The 21047-nt window shown below is 54.3% G+C and overlaps 7 protein-coding genes across 7 annotated transcripts; 2 read left to right on the top strand and 5 right to left on the bottom strand.

Moving 5' to 3' along the window:
- Positions 1–897: 897 nt before the first annotated feature.
- J4E86_008498 (uncharacterized protein) lies at positions 898–2719 on the bottom strand (the record flags this gene model as incomplete). Its single annotated transcript, XM_051449009.1, has 4 exons — positions 898–1918; positions 1971–2198; positions 2254–2559; positions 2610–2719. The coding sequence occupies 4 exons, from the start codon at positions 2717–2719 to the stop codon at positions 898–900; spliced, it is 1665 nt and encodes a 554-aa protein (XP_051300006.1).
- A 3966-nt stretch (positions 2720–6685) lies between these two features.
- On the bottom strand, positions 6686–8631 carry J4E86_008497 (uncharacterized protein; the record flags this gene model as incomplete). The annotated part of the gene is made up of 4 exons (XM_051449008.1): positions 6686–7036; positions 7118–7723; positions 7780–8087; positions 8352–8631. 4 exons carry the CDS (start codon positions 8629–8631, stop codon positions 6686–6688), a joined length of 1545 nt encoding a protein of 514 aa, XP_051300005.1.
- Positions 8632–9411: 780 nt separating this feature from the next.
- Positions 9412–10527, top strand: J4E86_008496 (uncharacterized protein; the record flags this gene model as incomplete). Its single annotated transcript, XM_051449007.1, has 4 exons — positions 9412–9447; positions 9500–9835; positions 9892–10022; positions 10092–10527. The coding sequence occupies 4 exons, from the start codon at positions 9412–9414 to the stop codon at positions 10525–10527; spliced, it is 939 nt and encodes a 312-aa protein (XP_051300004.1).
- A 722-nt stretch (positions 10528–11249) lies between these two features.
- Positions 11250–13382, bottom strand: J4E86_008495 (uncharacterized protein; the record flags this gene model as incomplete). Its single annotated transcript, XM_051449006.1, has 1 exon — positions 11250–13382. The coding sequence occupies one exon, from the start codon at positions 13380–13382 to the stop codon at positions 11250–11252; it is 2133 nt and encodes a 710-aa protein (XP_051300003.1).
- A 1249-nt stretch (positions 13383–14631) lies between these two features.
- Positions 14632–15255, top strand: J4E86_008494 (uncharacterized protein; the record flags this gene model as incomplete). Its single annotated transcript, XM_051449005.1, has 2 exons — positions 14632–14929; positions 14978–15255. The coding sequence occupies 2 exons, from the start codon at positions 14632–14634 to the stop codon at positions 15253–15255; spliced, it is 576 nt and encodes a 191-aa protein (XP_051300002.1).
- A 313-nt stretch (positions 15256–15568) lies between these two features.
- On the bottom strand, positions 15569–18766 carry J4E86_008493 (uncharacterized protein; the record flags this gene model as incomplete). The annotated part of the gene is made up of 2 exons (XM_051449004.1): positions 15569–16685; positions 16734–18766. The coding sequence occupies 2 exons, from the start codon at positions 18764–18766 to the stop codon at positions 15569–15571; spliced, it is 3150 nt and encodes a 1049-aa protein (XP_051300001.1).
- Positions 18767–19431: 665 nt separating this feature from the next.
- On the bottom strand, positions 19432–20736 carry J4E86_008492 (uncharacterized protein; the record flags this gene model as incomplete). The annotated part of the gene is made up of 5 exons (XM_051449003.1): positions 19432–19580; positions 19631–20162; positions 20216–20310; positions 20363–20496; positions 20633–20736. The coding sequence occupies 5 exons, from the start codon at positions 20734–20736 to the stop codon at positions 19432–19434; spliced, it is 1014 nt and encodes a 337-aa protein (XP_051300000.1).
- Between the last annotated feature and the right edge of the window lie 311 nt (positions 20737–21047).

Raw genomic sequence — 21047 nt, 5'->3', positions numbered from 1 at the left:
TTGATAATGGGAAGCGATGGTGGGGGATTCGGTCTTGATTGGCGGCAGGAGGCTAAAATTGGTAGCTGACCTGTCCATCTTTCACGCGAGCATGCAGGGCAGACCCTGGCCATCACATGGAGAAACTAGGACTAGGGCTGAGAAACTAGGACAGTGTTGGACAACCTTAATTCTTCTGTGCATTGCTATCTAGCTGGTGCCTAAGTATCCTTGCTCTTCTCTGTACTCGGGGAAGTGCGGACGACGCTCAATGAGGAAGACGTTTTCCCTGAGCGTGGTTGTTCGTTCGCTGCGCTATGCAAGCTCTCCATTATGTCGTTATGTGGCGTACTGTGAGAGCCTCGTCAGGCTTCCTCCACGCCGGGCATCAGTCCCGCAGCTCGATGCGCCTTTTCCTACAATGTAGCGAACTCCGGTCCAACTGCGGCTGACATAACAGGGGACGATGCGCGCGTTGCATGTTGGTGCGAAACATGTCCACTTGTTGTTCCGTCCACCTTGCGTCTGTCCGGATATTGCGCCGAAGCGCCGCAGCAGCCAAACCGCGAACGGCTTACGGCGGAAGCCACAGCACCGTGCCAGTGGTGGCATGTCATAGGTCCGACTCGGGTGTCATGATTGACAGAGATCAATCGATCGGAAATTGTTCGTCTCGCACACCTGTGGATACAGCGAGGACGGGCCGGGCGGATGTCAGGTTTCGTTGCGTGCGCATGGTTCCTCGAATTTCCGCCGACATGGTGCTCTCAGGCGTGGTTGTACTGGCTGGGAAGGTACCCCGCAGTGGACGCCTGGCCTTTGTCATCTACATCATCCAGCGCGGGAGTATGTGATTGAGAAGCGACAATCTGCATCGGAGTAGTCATTTGGTTCCTGGGGGATCGTTCAGCGCGTCGTTCACGTCCAGATAGGTGTAGCCACGAACCCGCTGGGATAACCAGATTGCATTCCGAATGCGAATGCATGCTCTTGTGGGGCCGAGTATGGCGGCAGCAGCGCTGCAGGCGACCCCAGCGGAGACGCATAGCTGCTCGACGATGCGTAGCTGCTAGCTGTGCCATACGTGTCGACGGTGCCAGATCGCGGGACTTCGAGGTACGGTGACGTCGGTGCAGAAGCCATGCCATGGGGAAGGAACGTGAGCGGTGATGGCGCAAAGGCGGGAGACAGGCTCTGGCCGTAGCTGTATTGTGCAATGTGGTTTTCCAGGTCCAGGTTGATGCTCTCCAGTGCGTAGGCCGACTGCTGCTGCATCGGCGAAATAGATGTCATCTGTTGTCTAGACCATTCTCGCCGGGTCTTATAAGACGAGACCATGTCGATAGGAAATTGCACCAGATAGGACATGGTCTGCATGCGCGCATCGTATCGAGGGTCTTGGAAACTCTGCACCAGCTGATTTATTTCCTCCAATGGGCGAAGGGAAAGGTCCGCGACAAAGACAGAAGCAACATCCGGGAACATTGGCTCCAAGGCTAGCGCAGTAGCGTAGAAGTGAGCCAGAACAACCAGGACGTTGACGTCTCCACGCTTCGCAGCTAGAAGTGAAATGGGAACCCAGAACAGCCACTTCCGTAATGCATACAGTTGGTTAAACTGTTCCTCCGGGCTTTGCGGCTGGTTAGACGATCGCAGGCGGTCGAGGTAGCCCTTGAGTTGGTCCACCCATTTCGATTCCTGTTCGTTGCGAGTGAGGTAGGGCTGTAGTCGTTGGAGGGAGGCGTGGATATCGACCAGGGCGTTCATGTGCTCTCTTCGTGCTTCTGGCGATATCGGGGTACTGATCGGGTTCATAAAGTGTCGGTTTGGCATAGGCGTGTGCTCTGCGATGTAGTCGGCGAACAGAGACTCATGTCTCCAGGGTTGCATGGATTGAATTACAGTCTTCGTGCCTGTGACTAGAGAAGCCCAGCCTCGCCTAAATGACTGCGTCAGTTTTGATTACCCCAATATACTCGGGTAGTCCTTACCAGTCTGTCGCCTGCCATGCAAGCAGGAGAGACGCCGCAAGTACAGCATCTGAGTTGTGCTTGGTAAAGTTGGTGATGCCGTCGTGCAAGCCCTTGAGAGCAAGACTTGCGTGATGGAATGCGAGGTTTCGGGTTTCGGTTGATTGAGAGATCCAGGCCAAGTGCGAGGCAGAGAAGGCGAGGATGCTGTGCATAACGAATGGATGGGTTGCGGCTATGCTCAAGAATCTAGAAACGTTAGTGTTGCTTTTGGGCGTAGTCGCTTGGGGTGGTAGGTGCGTACTTGGGCATCATGTCGGTCCAGAGGGTCGATTTCGAAGTCCTATTTCTGAACATCTCATTCGAGATAGAGGCAAGATGGTGCACCAGACGGAGGTCAACCGTCGTCAAGGCGCGCCATTGCGGCTGTGGGTATACTCGGAGCTCGGGGAAAGGGAACTCTCCCGTCTGTCTCCAGAGTTCGATAGTGGCCTCGATCTCGGGCGTCCAGAGCAGGTTGGGCTGCTGAGGAGACTGGGGAGACTCTGGCATCATGGCAGTTGGACTGTCCATGTAGTCGCAGCGAACCTGGTGCTTGGTGCAGTTGCGGCTGGGAAATGTTAGTACATGAGTCGTGGACAAAGAGATGTTGGTGCTTACCATTGCGGGAATGTTTCATCACAGCGAATATGCCGCCTCTTGCACGTCTTGCAGCCCTTTCGGGACTTGGTATGGCTCCGCCTTGAAGGGCCTCCACCGGGACCAGCCATTTTTCAAGAGGAAGATGAAGTAGTTTAGCGAGAGTGGGAAGTGGACCGTACGGCGTGGTCGTGGTAGCACGTCAGGGCACAGGATCAGTCGCAGGCAGTGTTCTCTTGTTGTGTGGTATGCGAGATGGACGGGAAGGTGGGATAGACGAGGGGCTGTGTATATGCGGGCGGTAGATCTGGCGAGCGGTTGATAAAGCGAGGGTAATGGGGTCGAAACCGGTGACTAAATTGGACAGGGTGGTGATTTGGAGGCTGTTCGTGGGCGTTCTGGTGATATATAGTGCAGAGTGCAGATGGGATGAGCTTAGATAGCTCTAGGGCTGGAGAGATATTGACGCAAGGCCAGCAATACCTCCGGCGGACAGGCTAAGAGGGTACGACAGGACGACGTGACAGCGGAAGTGGTCAAGCTCGTCTGCAACCTACCCCCTGCACAATGACCATGCAGGATGAGGACAAGGCTATGGACTAGAGGCTCGCCAGGCTGAAGAAGGGACTTGGGTGGTATGCGGGCAAAAGCGCAGGGTGACTTGTGCTCGGTCCCAAAGACGACAAACGTCGAGAAACGGGGCCAGGTAGGGTTAGCCTGAGGTAGCGTCCACACAAATTGCAGTGACGCCACGAGCGGCGGAAGAGGGACTTGGGTGGCAGCCCGCGAGACGGGAGAGGCTAGCAGGGAGGGCAGAGAAGCTTGCGGGAGCTACAGACGATGGAGTGACTGATTGCCAGATGGCACCGGCTGGCTCCTGCTCGTATGACATAGCCCCGGTGTAACTCCCGTGGGGATTAAGGTTCCAGCGAGACGTGAACCCTCGCAGTCGGCAGGGCGCTTTCAGACATGCAGCGCTGCGTCCTTCAAAGACGACGGACGTGTTTGGATGAATGAAGCGGCCCCTGTCGGGCGAGGGTTGAGCCCAGGGCTAGGGTGCAGTGTGAAGGTGCTAGTTCGCCGACGGCCATGTCGCAGAAAGCAGCCTTTGGTGGCCCTCTGGTCAAAGCCCCTGTCAATCCGCTTGGGACGGAGACGTTTGAGCGTGCAGGTGCATGAGCCGCTCCAGCTGGGGCTCGGGCTCAGAGCGCAAGAGGCGTGAAAAACGGCCATTCAGGTCCGACGACCGAGGAAACGCCAACAGCTGCGCGGGCCGTGCGTGGAGAACGATCGACCAGTAGCACCTGGATAGCTCGCTGGCCATGCTGTAACGGGTAGTTGGAAGCCGCCTGCGGAATAGTGGGTGAAGGAGGCCGCCATGCTTGCTCGCCGGGTCAGCTTCGGGGCGCGCGCGCTGCTAATTTTTCAGACAGCTCCAGAGCCCTGAGTGAGGTGGCAGCGCCCACGCGTGACGGGCGACCACGGGCGACATGGGTGCCCGATGTTCTCAGTGAGCGTCCAGCTTCGCATTTCGCTTTGATGGAGGTGCGCGAATCAGACTGACGTTGCTGATGCGATGCCACCAGCGATCGCTAAACACTGCGGAAGCCGGGGCCCTCAATATCTCGCGGTCAAAAATAGCCCTCCGTGCGTCACCTGTCACCAGACCGCACGCAAAAAGGGTCTACACTCTCATCGCGCTGATTTTCCATCGATACTACGCTGGCCCATCCTCACGCCGCTATGCTCATACCGCTCCTTCGCATCCAGTTGCGCCGAGCAGTGGCGGCGGACCTCGCTCTATTCCTGTCTCCGCTATCGACGGAAGGGCGCCGCGCGATGAATAAGCGTGACTTCCGCTCCCACTCGTGGGTGACTTCGCCTGTGACTTCGCCTAGGCAGTGGGCGACACCATCGCAATACCTAGGTACTGGGTAATTCAATGTCCCCGCGTCTGGCAATATCTCATGCAGCGGAGAATGCTTGCTGGCGGGGCCTATACAGTAACTGAGTAATTACGCGACCCTGCTCGTGGGCGCCTGACACAACAGCCTGCATCCACACATCGCAGCTGCTGTGACGATATCTCGATTTCGTCGCCGACATCCTCATAGGGCTGTACCTATGACGTTGTCTATACGCGCGATACCGTCGCGACCGTCGCGTGGTGGAGCACAAGTAGCTGCCACGAGATACGAGTTCTAAACCAGGAACCAGTGGCATCGCGGCGGCACCCGTCGCCTACCTACCAGCTACCTCTTGCAACCACCGAGGCTAAAACTCTACTAGATGACATAGCGGAAAGCGCGAAAGCAGGTTCATGCGACAAGATGTGTATTCGCAGGCTAGTCTTCCTTCAGCCACACGCCTACGTCGAGCTGGTGTTTGGTTGTCATAGATCCGTGGTGGCTATTCTTAGGATTAAGGTCCTTTTACCCTGGGAGTTTGCAGCCGACCATGCATCTAGGGCTACCCATGCAGCCATGTTTTCTCTGGGGTTCTGCGACTAGGGTTACAAGACACCTCTCCACTCGCATCTTTCGTCCATCGTCGCATCGGTCTTTTCCGATGGCCTACTCGCCTTTGCAGCGTAGCCTCAGCATAGCTCCAGCGTACACTAAGCCAGCGCACTACTAACCGACTCAGCGATTCAGCAACCACAAAAAACATCCGAACGTTACTATACATACATTTTATGACGTCTGAAGAGGCTTCATGTCGCGACACCACACCGTCAGTCACACGACAACAAGACATCGAAGCCAAGCCGGTTACCAAATGCAAGTTTTAACACAAAATGTCGAGTTTTCAGCGCGCGCGCAATACACATTCCCCAGCCATCTGCAAGCCACACTTTGCACCTGCACGACCATGCAAAGCATCCCTCTCCACCCGTCGGCCCAGAGCTATAAAAAGCGTCGCACCCTGAGCTACCATTGGCGCGGAAGCGATTTCTACCGGCAAGTGTGGCAGGCGACACAGAGAAATCACACAGACACTTCCTCTTCTCCGCCCTCACGGGCCATTGCGTGCACTGTGATGTGAGCTGTCAATTCCTCCGAACGCTTTGGGGGGTTTTGATCCACCAGCCGAACATGCACCTCTACCATTGCAAAATCAACATTTTGATATTCACGCATATCTACTGTGTATCGTCGATCTCACATCCCAGACACACACCACCACCCCATCATACTCACCCCTCCAATCCTCCATATTGCCAATATATCGTCCACTACAAAATCCGCCCATGCAAGCCGACCCGCTTGAACCTTACATAGAGGCTACAACTATCATTCACCCCAATAAGCCTAAAGGCAATGCCAATACCAATACTCACAGCCAACCAACCAAGTACCTAATTATGCCACAACTAAACGATATCGTAACCTGATACATAACCAAACATTGCCAATCGTCATGCTGCGACGGCGGCGAGCAATGATGTCCTCCGTAACCTGAAACATTCGGCCTCGGCCGTAATATCACTCATCTGGCAGGTAATCAGGCCGATAGCCTTGTTCGCTATTCCAAGGTTCTTTCAATAGATTAAGTGACCCCACACGTGATCGACGACCGGTATGCTGAGTCAGTCACTTGCCCTTCGCTTTTCGCTTTTCGGCGAGTCGTGAATGCATGGTCGTTCAGCATGGGAGATACGGTAGACTATGGATTTCTCCATGAATATTGGGTGGCCTGATACCGGTGTTGTGTTTCAGATCGTGGGCGATGTTACATGCTGGTGAAGGTGGGGGAGAGGGGAGTTTCAGCTGTCAATGTTCATCGGCGGTACCGGGCGCTTGGGGTGGATGGGTGGATAGGTGGGTGTGTGGTTTGTGCGGCTTGTGCTGTGGATGGATGAATGAATGTACGAGTGGTTATGTCATCGGATGTGGTGGAAACTGGATTCTTCGAAGAAGGGAGGCATGTCTCGTTTTTGGGGTCGAGTTGGGACTTGGGCGTTGTTACTCTTTTCAAATTTTTCTATTCTCGGTAGTCTCGGGCGTGGAGAGAAATCTGAGTATAACGTACCATACTCTCTCTTCTCCCCATCACTTCACTACAAACATCCAGTCCAACCCACCCCGTCTCATCATCTACGTAGCCCAACTCCACTCATCCCACTCCTCCCTCCAAGCCACCGGCTCCAGCGGCCCCTCAACTTCCAATATCTGACCCAACGCACATTCGTCAAAGCTAACCTTCTTCTGCTTCTCCAGGTAAAACACATCGTACCTTTCCTGCATAGCATCTTTCAGATTGCGCACATTGCCCTCTGGATGCAATTTTTCCCACGGCCTCGTGCACACGCGGCCTTTGCAGCGCTTGAGCGTGAGTAAGAGGGCATCGAGCCGAGCGGTGAGTTTGTGGATGGGCCAGCTGTTTATGCAGGTGGTGGCGTTGGTTGTGGTTGAGGAGTGGAGGTTGGTGAGTTGATAGGGGTCGGTCTGTATGGGGTTCGTTAGTACCCAGTTCCTCAGGCCTTTAAAGTAAAGAGAGGGAAAGAGGGCAAAGAAAAAGAGACGAACCGTCATATCATAAAGTTCGTGATCATTCGTACACCAAACCGTATACGCAAGATCGTACTCCTCCCCCACCACCCTCACCGTCTTATACGTGTTGTTTACCCATGCACTCTGTCCGTAGAACGTATTCCCCTCGACCAAATAATTGCCCCAAAACTCAATATTAACATGTTCGCTCTTCCCACCCCTTCCCTGCATCTCTCCCTTAACAGGAATAGGCTCCCCGTCAAAGTCCTCCCGGGGTGGTATGCCAGCAAGATGAAACAGCGTAGGTACGATATCCGTATGGCTAGAAGGAATATTTTGAACAGCCCCTTTAGCAATACCCGGGCCGCGGATGAAGAAGGGGATGTTTATGTCTTCTTCTATGCCGCAGGATTTGCCGGGTGGGAGCCGGTGTTGGCTAATATGGAAGCCGTTGTCGGTTGTGTAGATTAGGTAGGTGTTTTCTAGGACCTCGGGGTTTTGGTCCAAGCGGTTGAAGATGGAGTCGATGAGGTCGTCGACGGATTGCAGGGTTTGGAGACGCGCGCGGTACCAGGCGTCGTTGTACTCAATTTCTGAGGCGTTGAGCGGGCGGAGTGTGGAGAAGTAGGATGCTGTGCCTGGCTGACGGGGCACGAGCGTGAGATGGGGAATGTGTTGGGGAAGAGGAGATGACGTACTTTGGAGGGGTTGAAGTTTGGTGTTCGGGGTACTTTTACGTCGGGGAAGAGATGCTCGTGTCGCTTCGCAGGGACGGGTAGGTTGAACTTTGTAGGGCGTGGGTTAGTGATCGTTTCTGAGTGAGGGGCTATGGGTGCGACCCCGATGAAGAAAGGTCGGTCGGGTGCTGCGATGGCTTCTTCTAGGAAAGTGACTGCAGCGTTGGCTACGAGGTCGGTTGAGTATTCTCCTGGAAGGTTTCTGTACGCGTCGTGGTTATGGGTCATGGTTGAGTTGTAGAAGACGTATGTTCCGGGGTCAATCAAGACTGTAGATGTCAGTGATTAGAAAGTGGAGCTGTAATGGCGCTGAACTTACAGTCAGAACCATTCCAGCCACTGGCTCGTGGTGTGTCATATGTAGTGGTAGAGTGTCCATTCATCAGCTTCCCAGTATAATATGTGTTGTAGCCCGCCTCCTGAAGCCATACAGGAAGATAAGCATCATTGAAACCTTCCTCGATGAACCTAGGATATCCGCCTGCTGCTAGTCAGTACAAGATTCTAGCTTATTCCCTTTATATCCGACGTACCGTAAGGAGCTGAGACGTCTGTGACGTTCGTGTTGTGTGCAGCTTTCCCGGTCAAGAGCGACACTCGCGATGGGCAACACAGTGCTACGGTGCAGAAATGCTTCTTGAACCAAGTACCTTCCTGAGCGAAATGCTTCTTCACAGCAGGTTGGTAGTCGAGCGAGTTTAAGTGCAAGTCTTGATCGTCGGTAATGATGAAGATGAAGTTGGGTTTGGAAGAGCGCCCTGTAACAGCGGCTACACCGAAGGAAAGCAACAGTAGGATTTGACTTGGAATCATGGTTGTGGGTGAGAGTTGAGTTCTCTAGACTGTACAGTATTGATATATCTTTGGATTTGTTTACACTCTGACGTATCTGGGTAGTCGGGACCCACGCCCATTGCGCGAAGTTCCAACTCCATTGCGTGCTCGGGAAGCAGACCAGGGTACACTACAGGCCCACTCACGATGCATACTAGTAGTCATAGCTGCCAATAGGACGGAAGGGAAAGTGATGAGCGACGTGAATGGAATAGAGGTCTAGTTCTGAAAGGAGAAAGAAATTGAGAGTGTGAGCTTATCGTGAAGCAAGCTGAGGAGCGTGCTCCCGATCTAACTGCCGGTACACAGCAGATCTACCCGTTTTAAAATGGTGATTTTGCAAGGAGATCTGAGATGACTAGAAGTACTGAGTAAGGAGCCCCGTCGGCCTTGCTCTAGCCATGACCTTGGGTGCGGTTGGAATGAAGTGAACCTTGGAACCTTGGAAACTTTGGAACTTTGGAACAGTGGACGTCATTACAGGGCTGATGCGTTGACTCCATGCTGTGACTGTACCCATACATATTCGCCAAGACCTTTTGTTCTGTGACACGAGAAGATGATTCCATGAACAGGAGCGATACCCGGTAGAGGGGTCAGCACATGGGACGACCTTGTTCACTTCCAATTCATAGTGGGGCATCGGAACGTTCCGAAGCGCGGGCCGAGGAGTTGTTCCGGCGGCGCCTGTCGATGGCGTAGGTCCGCTCGCAGCGACAACACACTCGTAAACTCACACCGCCCTCTCTCTACACAAACATGTCGGGAGGTTGGAACACCATAGAGTCCGATGCTGTAAGCTCATAACCACTACACCTCAAGAAAACCGCATACTAACAACCCACAGGGTGTCTTCACATACCTCATCGAGAAGCTCGGTGTCAAGGGCGTAGAGTTCGAAGAACTCACCACACTCGAGCCCTCAGACTTACAAGCCCTCGGTACACTGTATGGTGTAATCTTCCTCTTCAAGTACCCGACCGGCGAGAAACCCAGCGACGTACCGAAAGACGGGACGTACGACTACGAGGCGGCGAATAAGCTCTTCTTCCCTGCGCAAACGATACAGAATGCGTGTGGTACACAAGCGATCGTTTCGCTGCTGCTGAATAGGGAAGAGGAGGTGGATATCGGCAAGGAACTGAAAGAGTTCAAGGAATTTGCAGGGGACTTTCCGCCAGAGGTACGTGAAGGCAGGGACTGTATACTTTGGATATGAGTGGCTGATAAGGAGGATAGCTACGAGGAGAAACACTATCAAACTCGGACCTCATCCGCGAAACCCACAACTCCTTCGCGCGCTCCTCGCCTTTCGTCGACGAGACGCAAAGGACGGCTACTGAAGACGACGATGTCTTCCACTTCATCGCGTAAGTCCTCTTACTCACCTACCCATGAGCCTCTCCACTCCCCACAAATCACTAACCCACACGCCCCAGCTACACATCCATAAACAACAAACTCTACGAACTCGACGGCCTCCAACCCGCGCCTATCCTCCACGGCCCCTGCACGCCCACCGACTTCCCCGCCAAAATCATCCCCGTCCTCCAACGCCGCATCGCGCGCTACCCCGCCTCGGAAATCCGGTTCAACCTCATGGCCTGCTGTCGCGACCTGCGCATCCGGGCCAGGGAGATAGGCGACGAGGACGAGCTCGAGGAGCAGGAGGATAAGCGCGCAAGGTGGCTGTATGAGAATAGTTTGAGGAGGCATAACTTTGTGGGGTTTGTGGGGGAACTGCTGAAGGCGGTTACGAGGGCGAAGTTAAATGAGGGGGAGGGGGCTTATGAGGCGTGGGTTGAGGATGCGAAGAGTAGGGCGAGCAGGAAGAGGGAGGAGTTGAAGAAGAAGGGTATTCAGCCTGAGGAGTAGGCGGGGGAGGGATTGTGCGTGGGTGGATGGGGTTCGTTTGGGATCGAGGAGACTGAAAGATGGGTGCTTGTGCATGATGATACTTGCAGAGCTCTATTGGATACAAACCTGATAATCACAAAGACTAGTCCATCGGACTACTATGCTCCTTCCCGTGTCGAATGAACTTGAAAGCTACGTCGGATACCTCCACACTACACTGATATGCCTGCTACCCTCCACGTTTATACTGCCAATTCTGTCTCTCACAGCAACTCAAACACACTGAGACCAAGCCACACATGGGAACATAACAATATCATATCATATCTTCAATCTTCATTCTTCGGTATTGGTATATACTCTCCACAGCCACACAATCCAAATCCCCAACCAACAACCCGCTATGCCCAAACCAAACCCAACCCATAAAGAAAAAAAAAGCGAAAGAAAAGGGATATCTTCAATCGAAACCGCTACATTACGTCATGAACATGAAACATGAAAAGACATGGTATAGTATATCGTGTGGTGTATGTATGCAAATGCAAACGCAAATGCACATGTATATGCATATAGATAGGTAGATGCTAGAGGCCGTGAGGGGTATGCGTTATAAGCTTCATAGAAAAGAGAAAAGGAGAAATATAACAAAGAAAAAGTGAGGGAATATGGGGGTGGGGAGAAGGCGATGGAGGAGGAGGAGGAGGAGGAGGAGGAGGAGGAGGAAGGCGGGAGAGCGTCTAAGCAGAAGCCGCGCAGTACGCAAGCGGAGCCTCGAAGACGTGTTCGACTTCTGAAGCGCAGAACGAGGCTTCAGCGGGTGTCTGGTTGGAAGCGGCAACAACGACGTCCGTCTTCGCCTCAACCTCAGCAGCGAGAGAAGTAGACTGCTCCGCAACGACGTCGAAGATGTCGAGGTCTACAGCAGGGCTGGTAGATGTCTCTTCTTCCGCCTTCTCCTCGACAGCCTCGAACTCAACCTCAGCCGCAACCTCCTCAGCCGCAGGCTCGATCTCCGGATCCGCAACAGCAAGTACCGGCACGGCAGTAGCAGTGGCAAACTCCGTAACCGTAAATGTAGAGTAACTCGTCGCAGTCATAGTAGCCGTGACGGCATTCATCATGGGCGCCGCAACCTCGGTGGGGAGCTCTAGCATCTGTGCCGACGCGGGTGCTTGCTGAGCAGCACGCATGTTCATCGCCATGTACGCAACCGCAACAGCCAGTAACAAGATAATAGAGTTGCGCTTGTCGCTGAGGAGAAGGATGATGTAGTTCTTCAGCAGCGTGCTGAGCGGTATTTGAGCTGCCGAGAGACGTGTGGCAGCTTCAGCGCTCTCCTGTTCCTTGATAGCAGTTTCCAGCGCACGGAGACGCTGGGCGACGGCGTCGGATTCAGCAAGGGCTTTGGCTTCGAGTTCAAGACGAACAGCCTCCTTCGCTTCGTTGAGCTTGAGCTGGAGGTCCTCTTCGAACTTCTTCCTCTCAGCTGCTTTCTCTTCGATGCTTCTTTGTAGAGCGGCGGCGGCCTCTTCGAAGCTCTTTTGTAGTTCGGCTTCCTCCTTGCGCTTCGCCTCGTTGGCTTCCTCTTCTAGGATCTTGGTCTTGACGGCGGCTTCTTGGATTTGGCGTTGCAGTTCGACGGTGTATTGTGCCTTGCGCTTGTCGGCTTCTTGCTCCTCCTGGGCGCGGCGCTCGAGCGTCTTGCGGACCTCCTCGGGGATCCAGGGGTGGATCTCGACGTCGCATCTTTCCATGTCGTTCCAGCAGGCTTGCCAGGCGGCGGCGCGCATCAGACCGTTGGCAGCGTAGATCTTGATGTCCCATTTCCGTGTGCCGGCACCGATGCCTTTGCCGGGCTTCTTGAGTTCGCGGTGGCAGTCTATGCACATGCTGTGGTCGCCGTTGTGGGAGGTGTTGCTTCCTTCCGTCAGTGTGCCTCCACTCATGCGACTGCCCCGTCCGGTGTTCTCGTCGCCGACGCTCGCGACATCGTCCTCGTCGTCCCGCTCGTCCTCGTCCTCGGGTGGGACAAAGTGGCCGCACGGGAGCAGGCGGGGTGTTCTGAGCTCCAAGCTTTCCAGTATGCGTTCCTCGAGCAGGTCGTACTCGTCCCTGGGGTGCGGGATGAGAAGCCCGCGTCGCATCAGGATGATGTCCTGCAGCTTCTCCTCCAGCAGCTTGTAGTTCTCCACCAGCCAATCAGGCATGATCCTGGCCATGATGTCGTGCGAGTACGGTACCTGCATGGGCAGAATGGTAACATGTAACAGGACCAGCGGCGCCTGCTGCGGTGTCGGGGTCGGTCTCGGACTATGAGGCTCCCGTATGCTCCTTCTCCGTGAGCCGGTAGACTGTCTCGACATGTCGTGCTCTGATCTGCTGCTCCTGCTAGGTGTAGCCAGCTTGAAGGACCCTTTGAGTCGCTCTTGGGAGGTCTGGTGTGCGAGTGTGGGCGGCGGCGACGACATCTGCATGGCGCGGACAGACTCAGTATTCCGGAAGCGCGGACGTTCTTTGCGTGCTCGTGCACCGGCCTCGTTAGCGGGCAGGATGGGTTTCGAAGCTATCGACGACTCGGAGGGGATAGCCGAGACGAAGCTGTAGTGCGAGGACATGCGCTGCTGCGACCCCGGGCGCGAGGTGTAGGAGCTGCGGTAGGGCTGGGGCTCGTCGTCGGGCTCCTGTTGCTGTGCCAGCTCAATGCTATGTACAACGTCGTGGGCCATGGGGAACGAGCGTTCGGAGTGGTACGAGTCACTGCCGTCGAACAAGTCCGAAGGCGACAAGGGTTCGCGATCCTGTGGGTCTTCGTAGATGGCGAATGAGGTAAGGCCCGGCTGGGGAGACGGGTGGTGCATGGTAGTAGCCATATCCGACCTTTGTGTGTCGCGGTGCAGCAATTCTTCGCAATGTGTAATTCAAAGTTTGTGAAGTTGAACAATTGCAGAATGAATACAACGGGAGGCCAGGGATCCCATCATCTGAAATTCATGGTGAGCCGAGGCGGCACCCGGTGGGGGTTGGCTGCGAGGTGGTTGGGATGGCTAGCGCGTGCGTTGTCGACGTGTCAAGAGCGTGCTGGAGTTTGTTTACACACCGACACTTTAGCGCCTAACCCCAAACGTACACCAACGGCCTCGCGCCCCATACTTTCCAACCCTTCCAGCATGGAGCCTTCGGATTTCAGTGGGTGACGCCCCGGTAGTGTTCCCGCCTGCATGCCTTTTTGAGAACCCTCGCCTTTGATAGGATCTGGATCTTCCTTCATGCGAGTACAGCCTCATTCTGCAGCATGTAACATGACTACTCAAAGATAGCCAGTACCCCACCACGAGACAGACCGTTGTACGCGCGCATGGCGATGACCAGAAAATCTTTGAGTCGCTGATTCACGTCTCTGTAAAAAGGTCGGTGTAGGAAGCCGATCGCAAGTGGTACAAGCTCGTCAAAACAAAGAAGGGCTACCAATCTCACGATATATCGTTGACGCCTTCATCGAGCCTTGAAAGATTCTTACCAGCCGCTTCATGTCCACGTATCGCTGTGCTGGCTCTGGGGCGGGGCACAGTCTACCCCTCCTGTTTGAACTAATTCCTCTTCGCTCGTAATTACCACAACCACGATAGCCAGCACATGCTGCATCAACTCACTATTCCAAGTCTGGCATACTCTGCCCCTCGCTGGCTTGAACTCTGCGTTTCATGGCTCCTATTTCACGCGTATAAGGGCAAATCCATCTACTCAAGCTGGCCAGTGTACAGGCAGCGGACTCGAGAGCTTCAAGCTTTCTAGATACTACATGGACATGAACTCACAGTAGAAATGTTCACTTAACTACAAGCGGCGTCTAGCATCTCATTACTCAACCGAGAACAATGAGCAGCCTTCCCGCGCCATCCATGACGAGACACTACAGGTACAGTCTGGTATTGCCTAGATCTTCAGAAGACAACAGATGGATTCACCAACTCAATCGCACTCCCAACTTCCTTCGCACTCGTAGTCTTCCAGAATGTCTCGGCTCTACCTCCGCCAGTATACTGACCATGACTCATACGCCATGCACCCAACATGCACAACATCACAACCCCCCTCCTCATCCCAAACCCCATACCCATCATGCCACGAACAGCCCTCTTCGTAATCGACATCCAAGTCGAATTAGCGCAAAACGCAGCGACCGAAATACCACATGCGGATCGTATCCGCGAAGCCGGGACGAGCATCCTGCAGCGAGCGCGTCGGGCCATCGATACGGCGTGTGAAGAGGGAAGAGTACCGGATATAGAGATCGTATTTGTGCAGCATGAGGAGCTCGCTGAGAGAGGACCGCTGGTGAAAGGGAGTAAGGCGTGGGAGTTGGTGTTCAAGCCACGAGACGATAATAAATGGGAACGACTGGTAGAGAAGGATGTCCGTGAGTATTCATATTGTGTTTTTGTTTTCTCTTGACAAATGCGTTTAGGTGACACATTCTCCTCCAACCCTCAGCTTGCCTCCCAGCTAAAGAACTCGAATATAGACACGATCGTAGCCTTTGGCATACAAAGTGAATGCTGCGTCCTTTCGACATGCAGAGGTGCTCTAGCCGCTGGCTTCAAAGTCGTCTTATTACAAGGTGCGCACTCTACCTACGACTACGATGACAAGGCATCTAGGGAGGTTGAGATAGACGTGGAGTTGATGCTTGAGAGCGCGGGCGCTGAAGTGGAAGGCTGGAGGATGTGGAAGCCAGTAGCTTGATACTTGGAGTAAGTGTTCGAGGTTAGGGGTGATCGGAGTATGATGAGACGAACACGAATTCAAAGAGATCCAGCCTCCACCTCCACCCCTCCGCCTCCCCCACCCACCCATGCTTCGGTGGAAAACTGAAAGGTATGGAAGCCGATAGCTTAACACATGTGAGAGTGGACGAACAGTTCGTAAAAAAACTTGTGTCGCTAACTTATCAAAATCTCATTCGCATTGATCATCTACTCACTTCATCGTCTAACACTTCCATCTCCTTCCCCCATCATACGAGCACATCCTGCCCTTCCTCTATCGTCATAACTATCTACAGCTCATCGCTCCCCTCCTCTCTCTTCCCCTTCCCATCCTTACCCTGTCCACCCTGCGCCACCAGCCTATCAATAGCAGCCTTAATATCCTCCTCACTCGCCCCCTCTCCAATATCCAATTTCTTCAGCAACCTGCCCTTCTCATCCGTTACATCCCCCTCACCCCCCTCCTCACCAGTCTGACTCCCCATATTCTGCAACTTAATGCCCTCAGCACTAAACCCCGCTTTCTTCAACGCCTCCTCCAACTCCGCTTGGCTAGGACCGCTCTCACCATCTGCAGCGGGGACATCAGTCTCCTTCGTCTCCGCCTTAGCAGATTTCTTCGTCTTAGTCTTCTTCGCCTTCTTCGTCTTGGGCTTAGCGGTCTTGGTCTTTGAACTAGATTGGTTCGGCGGCTTGAAGTGCTTCATCTTCTTCATCATCATGTCCATGACGACATCGTCTAGCTTCTTCTTCTCAGCCAAGATGTCCTTGACCGTGAAGACGGGATCGTCCGTGGGACCAAGTTCAGCTTGCTTAGCTTCGTTGTCGTCGAGCCAGACCTGTGCTTTCTGTGCGTGCTCCTGAACGGTCTTGAGGTCGGATTCGGTGTAGATGGTAGGGACTTCGGTGATCTCAGGCGCGGCGGGTGCGTCGGCTTCTTCGTCGAGGTCGTCCATGGGGTCGGTGGAAGGTGAGGCGGAGGCGTCAGCGGAGGCCTTGGAGACGGCTTCGCTGCTCTTGGAGCTCTCGGCGGATTGCGTCTTGATCTGGCTGTCGACTAGTTGCTCGACTTCCTTGATGTGGGCGATGGTGTCTTTGAGCTCCTTGATGGCGTCGGGGCGCTTGGAGGCCTCGTCCTTGCGCTTCATCACTGGGTTGACAATGTTCTCGAGTTCCTTGAGCTTGCTCCTGAGAGTCTTCTCGTCGGCATCGGCACCACCGGAGTACATCCAGTCTGACGCGGCGCTGAGGGTCTTTTCGAGTGTGTCACGGACGGCAGAGGTGGAAACACCGATGAAGGATTCGTCCTCGAGGTAGTCGCGGGCGCGGTAGGTGAAGGCTTCAAGCGAGTTCAAGACCTCTTCGCGGGTGCGGCGAGACTTGTCAGATGAATCGAAAGCGGCGAGCCTGTCGACGTTAGTAGTTGAACGTATACAACAATGTTCAAAAACTCACCTGTCCTGCATCCTCTTCAGTTCCTTGCGAGGGAATTTCTTGTAACCCAACTGCTCAACATCATATGTGATCGCAGACCTAACAGTCTTAATCTTCTTTTCTCCAGCCTTCGCAGCATCAGTGCTCTCAGCACCTGCGGAAGACGAAGACGACGATGACTTGGAGGACTTGGAGGACGAGGCAGATGAAGAAGAAGAGCTCTCGCCCTCCTTCAACGGCTCCTGATCCTTCTTGCCACCCATACCAAACAAGTTCTTGACACCATCGACAATGCCGCCTTTGACCTCCTCACTCTCAGTTTCGCAGGTAACCCATGCAGACAAAACCTCGGGAGTACCAGTAACAGGGCTGAGCCTAACCTGAACATAGTTGTTGAAGCTGTCGCGCTCGCACTTGTTCTCGTTGATCATGTGAGTAACAACCTTGGTCAAGTTACCGCTCTGGAAGTGAAGAGTAGGCTCCTTGGACACCTCGCCGTTAGCGCTAGGAACAGCCTGGTACATGGTGAATTCGAACTCGCCCATGAAGTTGAAAGGCAGGTCCTTGGTCGCGCCAAGCTTGGTGTTGGGGGTGAAGATCTTCTGGTCGCGCTCCTTAAGGTTGAGCATGTACTGGTAGCCGTGGTTGTAGCCCTGGGTGTCCGAGTCGCGGATCTCCTTAACGCGGAAAGACGGGCTGAGGCCAGCGGCCTTGAAAGCAGCGCCGAATACAGCGGCCTCGTCGGCGTTGACATTCGCCCTGATCTTGCTCTTGCCTGCGACTGCTTCGAGACGGGCCTGGACGAAGGGTGTGCGGCTTGCACCACCGTGGACGATGACAGAGTCGATATCAGCGAATGTAAGGCCAGCGGCTGCAAGAGCCTGGTTGATCGGGCCATCGATACGTTTGGCGTAGTCGGCGGTAAGCTCCTCAAACTTGGTGCGAGAGAGCTTATACTTGAAATCGACATCCTCGTAGAAGCTCTCGAAGAAAGAGTTAGTTTCCTTGTTAGCACTGAGCATCTGGCGAACCCTCTCAGCCTCCTTGAAGAGCTTCGCAGCGGTACGTCCATGGCCCTTGACCTTGTCGGCGGTGAAAGAAGCGCTCTTTGCAGCTGGAAGCTCAACAAAGGTAGCCACCATGTCGTCGACGATGAGCGAGTTCATCGCATCACCTCCAAGCGTGCGGTCCCATCCAGCGCCCATGACCTGAACTTCTTGGATAGTCTTGTTGCGCCTGCCAACGTCCTTGACAGACCTGCCCTGGAACTTGAGAACAGTAGCCGACAAAGATCCAGCGCCCATGTCAAACACGAGGTTCGTCTCCGGCTTGCCGTCTTTGGTAACGTCGGGGAAAGTCCTGCCAGTAGCATAGTTGAGACCAACAGCCAGACCATCTGACACAACGCTGAGCACCTTGAGACCAGCCAGACGAGCAGCAACCTCAAGTGCGCGCCTCTCGTCGACCGTGTAGAAAGCCGGAACCGTAAAGACAACGTCCTGGATATCGTAGCCCTTGCCCGCCATCGCCTTTGCATTCTCCCTGACGTTCTTCAATTCCATAGCCAGTAGCTCCTCGACCGTGTATGATTTGTCCTCAGCGAAGACGCTGCTCACAAAGCTAACCGTGTTGCGCTTGTCCGTCCCTGTAACCTCCAACGCAGGGTATCTCTCCTTGTACGTGCCCACGATATCGCTCTCACTCGATACACCTAGAAGGTGTTTCAGATTCGGGTATACATCGCCCGGGAAGCGTCCCTGGAGCGCAATCGCATCGCCGCCGTAGAAGCGCTCGGGGAAGGAGCCCGCAGGCAGAGCACCGCCCCTGGAAGGCTTGAAAGCGACGGCTGACGTCTCTTTCCGTTTCGAGTCTTTGGTCAGGACAATTTCGAGGGGAACACCGGGCTTTACGAGCGCGGCTTTGATGTATTCGGTGCCTAGGTCGACGCCGATGACGGCTGAGGCGGCGGAGGCGGTCGTCGAGAAGAGGAGGAAGAGACCGAGGAGCATGGCTCCCGGTGAGAGGTTGCCTCTCCGGCGTCCGGGTGGCGCCATGATGTGTTGTGTGGTGCGGAAAGTGAAAGGTGTCGTTAACGGCAGGCGTGGAGAGGTTGTGGTGGGATGTGCGTGCTTCGCCGCGGGGAAGAAGTGTGGGAGGTTATTTGTTCTAATAGAGAACCTCGATAGAAGAGAAGAGAACGAGTGGGAATCTATCCCAGAGAAAAAGCGGTGAATAGGTTGTCGGTCGAAACCGTGGTCCTTTGAGTGTTGAAATGCGAGGGCGGTTTCGTGGTAATGTACTTGGATCGAGCTACCCTGTCCCGGACTTATTTGACACCTGGTCTTTCTCCAAAGGACACTTTGACGTTATAGCATCAACGCAACGTCACATGTAGAGACGGTCGTTTGATGAAAAGCTTAATTCACTGCTGCCTAACACTTCTTTTGGATTGAGGACATTTGGTCTTACCTAGTAATCGTGTCGAGTCCTCTGTATGCCCTTCGAGATCCTTTGAGCAATCTGGCCAATCACAGCGTCAGGAAAACCGTCTTCGCCGCAATGCAGCAGCGCGACCATGTGTTCCGCCTGCTTGCAGCAATGTTCGACTGCGTCTGATGCCTGCAGCGTGGCATATACGCCTGAAGCATTTCACACAATAATTCTGTCCCTGCTGTTCAGATATACAGCCACCGTGTTCTCTTCCCATACTACCGGTCCATCATATCCCACGGTTAAACTCCACCATGCCATCCTTGCCACCGCGCTGATGAAACTCGGGTTCGAGCGACTGCGCACTGACAGCCTGGCGTTGTGGGAACGCAGCGAGCGCAAGTGGCAGCGCGAAAATGGATGTGGTGAAAATGAGTCCTGATTGCGCATTAGCCATCATCCCACAAACACCTTTCGTATTGACTCACCCAGATTCACCGGCGTCACCATCCTAGGCCTCTGCTTAAGCCACTCTGTCTTCTGCAGCTTCACAAGCAGGAGAGGCGGCAGCACCATGATAGGTGTCGCATTGAGCACGCGACTCAGCGCCGTCTCTCCCACAGCAAGTGTAGCTGCCTTCTTGCTCTTGCCCAGTGGCTTGACCTCCATCTCTCCCGTGTCGACCCTTTTTCGTTCAGCTTCCGATAGCGCGGGGTACACGTCGATGCCTTGCCTGATCTCCTCACCGCGCATGAGGAACACGTTGAGCGCACCAGCTGTTGCAACAGCTGCGAAGGGCACCAATCGACCGGCGATGACTTTAGCATTAGGCGACAGGCTCTTGAGGCGGGGTACCAGCGCATTGAGACCGAGAGCGACACCGCATGATGCGCTGACGGCGAGGAGGTACGATTGGACGATTGTCGAGGTGGAGAGCGGGATCGACTTGTTCGCGTTGGAGAAGTTGATTCCGACGTTGACCGACTGGTTCGTGACTTGCCATCCTAGTGTGCCCGCTGTCTGTACACTCTTAGTATATTGTAGCATTATCCCAATGTAGACGCTTTCCGTACCCCAAGACCCGGCGTAAGCATACCAGCCGTGACAACCAAGTTTGTCAGGACAAAAGACGACATGCGGAAAGGCAGAAAGACTGGCTGGCCCGTGTCTTCACTCTGTCAGCGTCTCCCCTCATCATGCGACCGCGCCGGTTGTAGTACCTGGGTGTATGGTAGAGTCGATTATCTTCTTCGCATTCCACAGCTCGGGCGTCATCTCTGGTATCTTGCCCGTCTTGTATGCGGTAACGAGTTTCTTTGCATTTTCGAGGCCGGCCGACGAGGTGAGGAGGGTTCTGTTGCGCGTTGGTTAACAATGATCATAGAGTGAGTATAGAGACATGAATAAGCAATGGAAAAGCTCAAGGTCGTGGTACTCACCACACCCAGTATCCCCAAAGAAACATCATCCTTCCGCGCGCAGTGTCTCACCTCGGATCTGATATGTTTGCTGAGTGCTGCACGCGACCCCAGTACGTCCCTAGGTTGAACTGCGAGACTGGCAGGTCACGGTTGCCGGGTAGCGAGGACGTCATGTTGACGAATATAAAAGAGCGCGGGTGAAAGCAGTGAAGCTTCAAAGCCCGCGACTTTGCGAGGATAAGTGTTCGTGTGGGTAAATGTGTAGGGCGCGACGATATCGGAAGCGGGAACTAGCAACAAGCGTGATAGCTGCGATAAGTACAATTCTCATCACCATGTCTACATATCAGCCTTTGAACAACGCCTACATAACTTCCACGAACTTCACAGAGTTGACCTCCACCACCTCCCCTCCGCCTCCCCTCCGCCTCCCCCACCCACCCATGCGACGATATCGGCGATGATGCGAAGCGGGAACTAGCGA

This window comes from Alternaria arbusti (assembly GCF_024043155.1).
Source record: "Alternaria arbusti strain BMP 1465 chromosome Unknown scaffold_13, whole genome shotgun sequence".
Classification (NCBI taxonomy): domain Eukaryota; kingdom Fungi; phylum Ascomycota; class Dothideomycetes; order Pleosporales; family Pleosporaceae; genus Alternaria; species Alternaria arbusti.
The sequence above is the reverse complement of the archived record's forward strand: the minus strand, read 5'-3'. Positions and strand labels throughout refer to the sequence as shown.